Source organism: Apium graveolens, chromosome 3, assembly GCF_009905375.1.
Source record: "Apium graveolens cultivar Ventura chromosome 3, ASM990537v1, whole genome shotgun sequence".
NCBI lineage: Eukaryota > Viridiplantae > Streptophyta > Magnoliopsida > Apiales > Apiaceae > Apium > Apium graveolens.
The window spans coordinates 10872034-10884388 of record NC_133649.1 but is presented as its reverse complement, the minus strand read 5'-3'; the positions used below and the strand labels follow the sequence as shown (position 1 = coordinate 10884388).

The 12355-nt window shown below is 35.8% G+C and overlaps 1 protein-coding gene across 2 annotated transcripts; it reads right to left on the bottom strand.

Moving 5' to 3' along the window:
• Nucleotides 1–4398: 4398 nt before the first annotated feature.
• On the bottom strand, nucleotides 4399–7536 carry LOC141711662 (uncharacterized). Of its 2 annotated transcripts, none has more exons than XM_074514270.1 (4): nucleotides 6184–7536; nucleotides 5986–6105; nucleotides 5795–5894; nucleotides 4399–4745 (listed from the first exon to the last, which is right to left on the bottom strand). In XM_074514270.1, exons 1-3 carry the CDS (start codon nucleotides 7366–7368, stop codon nucleotides 5817–5819), a joined length of 1383 nt encoding a protein of 460 aa, XP_074370371.1. In that variant the 5' UTR covers nucleotides 7369–7536; the 3' UTR covers nucleotides 4399–4745; nucleotides 5795–5816. The 2 variants fall into 2 exon arrangements, with proteins under 2 accessions (XP_074370371.1, XP_074370370.1); XM_074514269.1 differs by having other exon boundaries at nucleotides 4399–4754; nucleotides 6184–7535.
• Nucleotides 7537–12355: the final 4819 nt, after the last annotated feature.

Below are 12355 nucleotides of genomic sequence, written 5' to 3'. Positions count from 1 at the left end.
TCCATTAACGTCGAATTCATATTTCAAAGGTCGTGATTAGAAGAAAAAAAAAAATATTTTCTCTGTTATTTTGATAGGGTATAAGCAACCTGGCTAGGGCCTAACCTGGATCTAAGGGATAACAGACTCAATTGATGGACCAAGACCCCCCTCACCCAGTGCAATCAAGTGGAGAGACCCAGGCTCAGGGCCAACCTAGGACCGGGATCATCTCCCAACCAAGATCCAACCCATGACATGGATCACCTGACAACCAGGATCCAACCCATAACCTGGATCACCTACCAACCATGACCACCTAGATAATGCAGACCCGAGGGGGGTCCCATCAAGCACATGCACACTCCACAACCCGCCAAGGAAGGGTACGTGGGCACGTGACGATAACAACTATCAACAACTAACGTATCAGACAAACACAGTGCGTGTCGTAGTACCGTTAGGACACCCCGAAGGTGGTCCTCTCCTGAACACGTGCATGCAATCCACCCAAGTCAGGCGTCCTCCGCCTCCTGCAACCAATAGCCCTGATCTAGAGGTACCAACCCCTAAACTCTAACTTTGTGCTATATATACCCCTAAAGATTAAGGGTTTAGGGGTTAGACACACTTCATTACACACACTCTCTATACACAGCCTATACACACACATCCACCTTAGTCCTCTTTATCTTCATCTTCCCAACCAGATTCTTATTCTCACACCGGAGGCGCCGCGGGGACAAAACCCCCCTCCGGTGTTATTTTGTAGGCTCCCCACAACAGCTACACCTCACTCTCAGAAGGAAGGTCCAGGCACGGCGTCGGAAGGAGCCGCCCCGCTCACCGGAGTTATCATATTTTATGCGGAAAGACAATTTCCGGGGTCTCGTCCCTGGCAACCGTTTGTCAGGGAGGTAGGTATTATATAACAAACAGTTTCTAAGCCCTTGGAAGAAAGATTTGACGGTGTGGATTTAAAATTTCTCTCCTAGCAACCGCTGACATTGTCTGCGGTCCCTAAAACTTCTTTAAACGTACCGCGGACAATGTTAGCGATTACTAGGTTAAGAAATGTAATATGTGATCATTTGGCTCACATTTTTGCATTCTTTTATAAATATATTTTCTTTCTTATATTAAAATGTTATTCTATGCTATTTATTTATTTATTTTTGAAAAATAAAGTTAATTTTTTAAAACTTTCAAAATTAAATTTATGTGTATAGTATTTTTAAATTATACCAAGAAATTTGAAATTTAATCATTTTAATTTAATGTATCTTCAAATTTTATTTTGTTTTACCTAACAGTATATAAAAAATTGAAACTAAAATAATCACTTTTAAAACTTTGATCATATTTCATCACTTTGAATTTATTTGATTAATGACAAGATAGCTTTATATATTTTAAGCAACTCATTTCTATTTAAATTTCATTAATTATAAAAATATGAATATACGAAACAAATGACAATACAAATTATTTTGCAAGCTTTTATTTTTAATGAGCATTATCAAATTTTTATGCATACTATTTTTAAATTTAATAAAAAACTTGAGGTGTGATTTGTTTAAAAAAATTAACTTTATTTCTCTTAAATAAATAAATAAGTAAATAAAATATAACAAAGTTATATTTTACTTGAGGTGTGATTGGTTTAAAAAAATTAACTTTATTACTCTTAAATAAATCAATAAGTAAATAGAACAAAATTATATATTAAATGTAATAAACAAAAAACAAATTTGATAAAACAATGTGGGTACATTCTTTGACCTAGCAACGGCTGACATTATTGGCACTAAGTTTGAAAAAATTTTAGAGATCACGGACAATGTCAGCTGTTGGTGGGCGGTTGGTAGGAGAGAAGCTGTTTCTTATATAATATCTCTCTGACAAATTGTTGCAACCAGATCCCCGGAAAATAACCGAGTGAAGTAAAACATAAATTTTTAATCTGGGTAGTGTGTTAAATAATAAATAAAATATTCCTGACACATACGCATGGACCCATGGCAGTATACTTGCCGTTGCCAGATTGTGGTTTCGCCCTTCGTATATACGGAGAGGCTTGGTATAGCAATAGCAGGAATGAAGAAGTAACTAAAAAATGCGTATATATTAGGGGTCGTTTTGTTCAGGAAATTTAGGTATCAAATATGGATTTTTTTCATTTTAAATCCATATATGTTGTTTGATTCATATTTTTTATTAGCCTGAACCCATACCTTAAAACCCACTAGAAATCAAATTTGATACCTTACGGGGAAGGTGGATATGAAAAAGGGGTATGAGGTATCATTTTTATTTTTATTATTAATCTTCTTTCTACAATTAAATATAATTTCAGTTCACAATTTTTTTAATTTGATATATTATTAATTTAATTTTAAATAAAATCATAATAATATTTTATTTAATGCCAATTAGTAAGATTTAATTCATTCAAAAATATTAAATTATTATATATTGGGTAAAGTATATTATAATATACTTTTTTATTAAAATTTTATTTATAAATTATATAAGAACTTAATTTTAATGCACAATATATACTTACACATAGAGATGTACAAAAGGCCCACCGGGCCGGGTCTTGACCGGACCTTAAAAAGCCCGGGCTTTGACCGGACCGAACTTTTCGGGCTTTGACTTTGACCGGGCCGGGCTTTCCGGAAATTTCAAAGCCCGTTTGGGCCCTCGAGGCGGGCCTAACCGGCCTTTTTTTCGGGCCGGATCGGATCGGGCCAGGCTTTTTTCTAATTTAAATCGGATCTAGTATTATTAGAGATTCCGAAGAATACATGTGTTAGCAACTAGATCATCGTAAAAATGTATTAGTTTACATGCAATATTTTAGGAAAACATTACTTCGTTAAAAACATTTAAGTTCGGCAAAAAATAAACATGTTTATATGATATATTTTATCATTGTTATGATAACAATGATATCATTGTTATGATAACAATGATATCCAAATATATATAGTGTACTTATTATATATTCTTTCATTATTTATGCAAGGAAGTATATAAATAATATTATTAATCACAAATATGTAAATATATATGTGTTTAAAGTATTATTTATATGTATAGTAAATGTGAATTTATAAATATATAAGAAAATATATTAGAATAATCAGATTATAACCGGGTTTTTTCGGGCTTTTAATCGGGTCGGGCCGGGCCGAAGCCCGGGCTTTTAACCGGGCCGGGCCGGGCCGGGTTTTGCCTAAAAATATAGGGTCCGTCGAGGCCCGAAGTCCGGGCCGGGACCGGGCCGGGCTTGACCGGGCTTTGACCGGATCGGGCCGGGCCAGATTTTCGGGCTCAGACTTTTTGTGCATCTCTACTTACACATAATATTATAATCAAAATTGAGCTATCTATTATATTTAAAATTAAACTGATTCATTGCAGAATTGAACCAAACACGTAGTATCATGAATCATTCATCATCCCCAGCTTAACCCAATTCCTGATTCCAAACCCATATGAACTTCTGAACCAAAAGACCCCTTAAAGTTTTGCAAACTTGGCTTCTGAATTTTCATATGACTGATGGGACTAAGAGCATCTCCAAGTTTCCAACCGGAGATGTCCTTGTCTAAAAAATCCTGCGTGGCACAGCAACAGTACATATTTTACATTATCTGTGTAAATTTCAATCCTCCACCCCTACAAAACCTTTGGTTGTAATGATAGCCAACCTCAGCTCGTGGCCAAATATGTTAGAATCCTGCTCGATCTGTAGTAAAGCCCAAACTCATGTCCTCCCTTTTTTATTATCCCCCATCACTCATTTCTTGCCATGTATGTATTTTTATATGTGATTTATTGAAAAAATGTAATTTAAAATTATAGTATATTATTTTTAATATACAACCGACTATTATAGTCAATACTCATTGAAGCACAATACCTTACAGATTCAGAAAATTTAAGCCAACTATTATTTATTATTATTTTAGCCAACCATTTTAGCTAACCCTTGAAGATGTTGTGAAGTCCCGAGTAGTAGCAAGACACCTACAAATCAGATTTAAACTGTTAATTGATGGATGTTAAACTTTTGGCGGTTGCAGTGATCAAGGTCTCTATAGCAGCAGGGTTACATTGCATCATCTAAAGATAAATTTATAACAAGGCCTTATTTGCAGTGTAGCAAGGATCTTGATCCCCTTTTGGCATATATCCGGGCTCTAACATGTTAAGTTGCCATCACAAGTACTAAATATAAGCCAAGATCTACTAATGACTAATGAGGTGGCTCATCTAATAGCTTAACTATCTCAGGTCTTAAAATCTGAAGACCTGTATGACTGTATCTTAGGTGTGTTCCTGCATGTACCACTGAAGTTCTGATGCATACAGTAGCGATTAGATATTTTTTTTTATATACGTACCAAAGCAAATAACATGTACAACGTAAAATTAAACTGACTTGTTCTGTTGTGCACAGACCAGACCACATATCTACTCACCAGCTAAGGAACATAACAGTGCAGCCGTGGTTACAAGTTACAACGTGTGTTTTAAACAGATCAGTAAATTAAGCAGTTACAAACCACCTCACGTCTATGATCCTCGTAATTTGGTAACTAAAATACAATTCATGACTAGTTATTCTAGTAGACATCTAGCTCCATCTAGCAGCTTCATCCCCTCTACAATGTCATCACGAATTTCTTCGTTTTCCTCCAGCAAGCAAGACCATAGCTACATGTATTTTTTTTTGTTTCCTCTTGATAAGATTCCTGCGCCAGCTATAACACAGAGTTTGTTACTAAGAATATTATATAGAGCAAAACAATAGGAAAAGTTCCCATTTGTTACCAGCAAAATGGTGAAAAAAGTAATCCTCAACAAAGCTGTGCGCAATTAGCAAGCAAATTTAAGGACAGAATTAAGGGGTTTCCATCATCAAAATGTTCTCAAAATAATGCAGCTAGAGATTTGGAGAGTAAGTATAATGTACCTAAATCGTAAAACACAATCCACGAGAACTGGAAGGGAGAGATATAAGTTTTTAAGGAATCAAAGGTGAGAGAACATATACAGGCATGCACCATGCCAATGTCGAACTTCGACTATGCAATGCACGTTGTCATGACACGCTCAGCATCCTTATCGGAACTTATATTTTTTGCACTTTTAACTTTCAATAATTTTTTTGTACCAGAAGTTAGAATTGATAGTCCCCAGAAGATATCTATAAGGTAGAAAGAATAAGAAAGTAAAGAAAAGTGCGTTGTTGGAGGATGTGCTGTCTCTGGAGCTAGCAGCCATAACTTCAGAAATCACACAAAAAGATCTTATGGGATTTTTTTTTACCAACTTTGATAGCCTTCTAACCATATTATAAGTGCTATTGAAAGTTATGGCATGTAAAGTGTAAACTGTGAAGTTTTTAATTCTGGTACTTGAGTCTTTTTTAATGAAGTTTTAGGGTGCTAAGTGCAAGTAAAACTTATGAATACTTTGTTTAGTAAAAAAAACTTATGAATACTAAAAGCAACTTCCAAAGGAGTATTAGCTATTAGATGTTCACATTGTATGTCCTGTATCCCAGCTACCGACTAAAATTATAATTGCATGGACATTTTCCTATTTAACCTTGTGGTGAGGCGGATAGAACTGGACACGTCATATTAGACAAAGTCTAGACTAATATAGCATTTCATATTGTAATCAGCTTTCTCACGAAGACTTCCAGATAATACATAACATGACACCGGAGCTCCTAGAATATTATGCAAAAACAGGTCAACAATTTAAAAAAACAATAAAATAACGCAAATCTTACCAAATCATTCACCACCCATTTCTCATTTCTTTGGAGTAATCGGAATATCATTCAGAAAAGTATCTACACTTCCATTACCATCAGAGGGCACCAATGAATCCTGAATGCATAAAATACAATACACTTGAAATATTTTAAATATATAAACAGTTTTTGCATATAATTTCCCTAATCTAATAAACATGACTAACCTCACAAATCATCAATTCAGAACCAACAGTCGTTAAGATCACAGCAGTATCAGGTAAAACTTCACTAACACTGTCATTCTTATCATGGACTACCTCCTTAGGATCACGAGGGCTGTTACCCTGCATTTCCAAGCATATATCAAACATGAAGCAGAATTACATTAATATACCGACAAAGCGACAACAAAATTAAAGTACCTCTGCATCACTAATTTTCGGCAAGTTAATAGAAGGAAGCTTCTGAATTTCCCATCCAAGAACCTTGCAAATAACTTTCCCCAATGCTCTATGAGCTTGCCTCTTCTTCGTCTTGGCTATAGTGATTGAATGCTGCACAAGCGCCACACAATCCTTAAACTTCTTCCCCACCTTCTGCCCAATACCAACACAGACCAAACAACTAAACTCGCCACTCTCACAATTCTTCTCATAGTAACGCCTCAGTTCACTATCCTCCATAAAAACTTTCGAGAAAAACTTGAGCTCTTCACACTCATCCTCATCATTTACATCATCTTCATCATCATCCGACGACACATAATCACCAACCTCCTCATCACTATCCATATTCTCCCGAAACATTTCCCTTGCAGCATCCAAAGCCTTTTGCTGCGCCTTACTCGCAACCAACCTAGCATTCTCCTCTTCCGTAAGTACTCTCTCCACTACCGGCTTCAGCTTCAACTCGGGCCATTCAGCAGTAGGTTCAGGGATCGGATTACAAGGCCACTCATTCTCAGATATCGTAGGCCATTTCTTCGCTTCATCAGTACTACCGACACCCTTTTTACCCTTCTTTTTCTTCTTCTTTTTCGGTTTCGTCCCAATAGAAAGTCTACTAAGCTTTTTATTCAAATTACCATTATTCACACCTTCCACATTTCTTGGCACATAAGAACACACACTAGAAACACTCTCATTCGATATTTGCATTTGCGTAAAACAATGTAAATCAGGACGTGCAATAGTTGGTACAACAAAACCATGATCACGATTCATAACGTGGGTCTTAGAAACATAATCAGGCCTCAAAATTTGAATTGATGAACTATTATTCTGGTAAATGCTATTCGGGTTAGGGTTGAAAACGGGGCTCCGAATAGGGTTTGAAATTGGGTAAACCGAATAAGGGTTAGAATTGAAAATGGGGCGATGGGGGGTATAATTAGGGTTCGAAATTGGCTGAATTGGGTGGGTAATTGGGTGAATTGAACTGGGATTAGGGTTGAAAATTGGAAAATTGGGGGTAAAATTAGGGTTTGAAAAAGGGGGATTAGGGTCTGGAAATGGGGGATTAGGGTTTGGAGTAGGAGGGCCTTGACGATAGAGAGAATGGAGATGCATTACCTCATTAATAAGCTGTTCTTCAGTTAAGCGAGCCATCACAAGATTGTTAATTACATACACTGCTACTTCAGTTGATCATGTCATTATCGTATCGTCTTCTCGGAACTATACATACATACATGTATAATTCATAATTGTATATGCAGGCACGGGGGCCGATGAACGGAACTGATGCACACACTAGTTAGTTCCTCGTTAATTTTAAATAAAAGGTTATAATGGGAGGAAGTGGATAATTTCTAAAAATAAGGAAAGTATTTTCATTTTCATTTATAATTGTGCTTTTTAAAAGTATAAAAAATAAATCAAATCAAATATACTCAATTTATGTCTATGTTATTCTGAATGGTAGGGAGGTAGATAATATATAGTTGTGTATTAATAAATAATACTTAGTCTCAACTTATCTGTTTTTTTTATTTTTCATCGCCAAATTGACAAAACTTCAACTGCAAATTCATATCTTATATAATTAAAAATATTAACAAAAATTATGTTATTAGAAAATATATTTAATCTAAATTAATGTATCTTTTAAGTTTTTCAAAATATGAAAGAATAAATTTTTATTTACGGTCAAATTTAGATTAATTTGACCATAAAATTTCAAACAAAACAGATTAATTGAGATGAAATATAAATCAATTTAAATTGTAAATCCCTTAGACTAATTAAGAACTATTTAATTGAATTCAAAATGAGTTCTTTAATAACATAATAACATAAGCATAATTAATTCATCAAGATAACATCATTAAGATGTGTTTGGTATTGTAGTTGCAGACAGCAACATCAGCTTTTTTTCGTTAAAAAGCAGTTAAAAACTGTTTGGTAAAATTTAAAAGATGCTTTTCGGAAAAGTATTTTTGACCTAAAAATTATTGTTAGAGAAAGCAAGTCCCACCATACTTTTAGAAAAAACTACTTTTCAGCTGTTGCGGGAAGCAGATGTTAATTTCACCATCAAACTTGATCAAAAGCATCATTATTTTTAATTTTTTGCATCAAAACATATACATATCAAAAAAAAACTAAACAGTCATCTGATTTTTATAACAGCACTTCTTTTAGCGGCACTTTTTCCAACAGCACAACAATTTTTAACAACAATACCAAACAAAGCCTAAATACTTGTTACTGTAACAATAATAACCAACAAGTTTTCCTTTTTTATATATTAAGACTCTTGCTTCCCTTGTAATATTGTATTAGACATATTAATACAAACACATTTCATTTCAGTTGTCCGTCTCTCATCTTTCTCTCCTTTGTACTATGATCTCTTTTATATATCCTTATATTAATTTTAAATAAAAAAGTTAAAAAGGGAGGAAGTGAATATTTTTTAAAAATAAGGAAAATATTTTCATTTTCATTCGTAACTGTGGTTTTTAAAAGTATAAAAAATAAACCAAATCAAATATACTCAATTTATGTATATGTTATTCTAAATGGTAGGGAGGTAGATAATATATAGTTGTGTATTAATAAAAAATATTTAGTCTCAACTTATTTGTTTTTTTTATTTTACATGGCCAAATTGACAAAATTTTAACTGCAAATTCATATCTTATATAATTAAAAATATTAACAAAAATTAGGTTATTAGAAAATATATTTAATCTAAATTAATGTATCTTTTTAGTTTTTTAAAATATGAAAGAATAAATTTTTATTTACAGTCAAATTTAGGTTAATTTGACCATAAAATTTCAAACAAGACATATTAATTGAGATGAAATATAAATCGATTTAAATTGTAAATCCCTTAGACTAATTACGAACTATTTAATTAAATTCAAAATGAGTTCTTTAATAACATAAGCATAATTAATCCATCAAGATAACATCATTAAGTACTTGTTACTGTAGCAAGAATAACCAACAAGTTTTCCTTTTTTATATATTAAGACTCTTGCCTCCTTGTAATATTGTATTAGACATAATAATACAAACACATTTCATTGCAGTTGTTGTCTCTCGTCTTTCTCTCCTTTGTACTATGATCTCTTTTATATATTCTTATATAATATAAGATGGTATCATGGTACGAGTAGTGATGTGCCAACAATATTATTATTATTAGACTATAATTTTAGGAGATGATCTCTTTGCTTAATTTGCCAACCCCTTTCAATGAGGTTGTTGTCCTTTATTTATACCAAGTCTCAAATGGGTTTTATCTTACAAATTGGGCCTTCTTGGGCTTTACATAATGTTTCATAATTATTCTAACTATGATTCCTTTGGGCCGTCTTGTCTTGGTCCAACATTTGTCCCCCTCCTGGTTCAGGCAATTATCTTTAGATTTGCGCTTTTATTTCGGGACCTGAGAATTAGTGAAATGAGAAAAATGCGATAAAAAGAAAATAGAACAAAATAAAACAGTGGGATGATTAAATGTTAGTGAAATAAAAATAAAAATAAAAAGACAAGGGTATTGAGATAGGAGCGTATGTGTTGTGCATATTGTTATATTTGAACTTTATTTCTTTTTTTTTTTTGAAACGTATAAATATTTTGGTTTTTATTTTATGGGGATTACTGTTTGGACATTGGAGTCTGGGCTGTTCGACTTCCGTTTCAGTTAACAAAAGGGGGAGGTGGCTGGCCAGATCATCTCTTATTTCATCCTAAACTCTCGACCTCTGCTGTAACCGCCTGTAAGTCATCTTCCACCCTCTATATTATCTTTTGCTACTTTCTCTTTTGTATCTTGCCTCTCTTGATTTAGTTTATTCAATTACAATCACTTAATGGATCAGTCTAGTTCGTCATTTAACCGAACTGTTTCTGATCGAGACCCCGGTAAGCGACCTCTCGAGGAGGGTGATCACGAGTCCTTTCTAAATTTGAATAATTTAGAGATTCCAGATTTAGAGCAGTGTGGGTCCTTCGATTTCATGAACGAGGACGAGTTATTGGGGAATGTCCCTATTGGGCCTCTTCCCTCGCCTCCCCCGAGTCCCGGGACCTTAGAGAAGAGACGACAGGTTGTTGATGATAGTCTTCGATTAGGTAGGGAGGAGTTCGAGGGAAGGGCGAGTTTAAACTACCTGAGTCATTATATTACTAGGGATCCTCCAATTGACAAGATAAAGGCATATGTTGATTTGGCGAATGGGTATCGATATCGAGTGCCGACAGCGGATGAACGAGTGTGGATGATGCCGGAGTTTGGGATGCATGGGATATCGATGATATTTTTCCACTTCGGACTTCGGTTGCCTATGCATCCTTTTTTCCTGGCGATGTTCGAGGCTATTGGATGTGGGGTTAGTCAGTTGACGCCCAACTCCATTGCTCAACTTAGTGGGTTCGTCGCTCTTTGCTGTGATAGAAACAAAACTCCTTCTTTTAAACTCTTCTTTTCGATATATGCAGTTAGGTATCACGATGGACAAGTTTATTTTGATTGTCCTTATAAGAGGGTTAAAATTGTCAGTGTTCGATCTTCCAACTCTGGATATCACGCTAGGTGGTTGTATTTTATGGGGCCTGATTTAGAGTTTGTGAAACCGTGTGGTAAAGTGAGCCAGCTTACCATTGATTACTTAAATAACCTCGAGAAGTACGACGCGAGGTATCTGAATGAGTTTCATGGATTGAGGTCGATGTACACACATCTTCAACTAAACGAACCTGATTTTTTGAAAATGCATGATTGTAAGAGGGGATTTTTAATAGATTACTTACTTTTTCATATGTATTTTACATTTATTATCTGTTTCCACTCTTTTTCTCTCTTTTTTTTCTTTTATGTGCTGACCCTTTTCTTCCTTTTTGTTTTGTTTTAGTGGCTGGGGTTTCTTTACAAAAGATTTTGGATAACAGGGTGAGAAAGGAGATGGATAAGGCCATGATGCTCCTCATTCAGCGTTCATCGAGGAAGAATGTCGATGGAGCAGGTGCTGGTACTTCTAGGATCGGGGCTTCTGGTGCTGGGCACTCTGTGTCCATTGAATTATTAGATGAGCAGGGAAACAAAGTTGAGGAGATTCCTGAGGAGGCTGCGATTGATGTCGATGCAGGGGATTTAAATCCTCGGAAGAGAGGGCGTCATGAGGTAGATGGTGGTAACTTAGGAGGAGGAGATTTTGTCGAGCCGGCTGCAGGAGGCTGTGGGGTGAATAAGACCCTTACTTTGGTCAACAGTAGGGTTTTTACGTCTAACTCAGGTGAGCCTCGATCGAAGAAGGAACCAACGAGGGTCGAGATTCAACCCCACGAGCGCTGGACCAGAGGGACAACAGTACCGTTAAGGGCTTTCAATCTGTTTCATCTTCCCCAAGACTCGATTGCCTTCGATGGCCGGCGTCGGGATGATCTTGTCGACAGATGCAAAAGTCGAGCCGGGAGGGTATGAATTTTATTTTCGTGTATATATATTTACGTATTTTTTCTTCTCTTCTATTATTATATTTTTTACTTTGATTTGTGGTTTGTGACAGTTCCTCGCAGATTTTATGCATATTGTGGAAGAATTTCGCACTGACGGTAATGATGCGGCTTGTAAGAGATTGGAGGCGGAGGTGAGTTCTCTCAGGGTTGAGAGGAAAAAACTTATGGCAGGTTATTCAGAATTGAAAAAAAGATCGTCAGATTTGACGACGGATAATACCGCGTTGTCGAAGAAGGTGGGTGAGATGGAAGTTGAGAAGCAATCGTTGAATGCCACAGTCTCGGAGCTCGAGAGGAGGCTTTCTGAAGTAGAGAAGGAGCGAGATGAGTTGAAGGGAAAGTGCGAGGGTTTGGAGCGTCATGTTGAGGGGATGGATTCTTCTTACCGTTTGATTATTGGGGAGAATACCAGCTTAAAGGCGGAAGTGGAGAAAGACATCGAGGATATCGCGAACGCTCTTGGAGACGGCTATGGGCGTTATTTTGCCAGGATGCAAGGGGCGGGGTACGATACCACGGGCCATTCCTTCGAAGACTATATTGTCGACCTCGCTGCCTCGCAGCGCGATGATCCAACTAAGAAGTCTTGAAGGCGGGGAATGCCCCGTGAAATGATGTATGA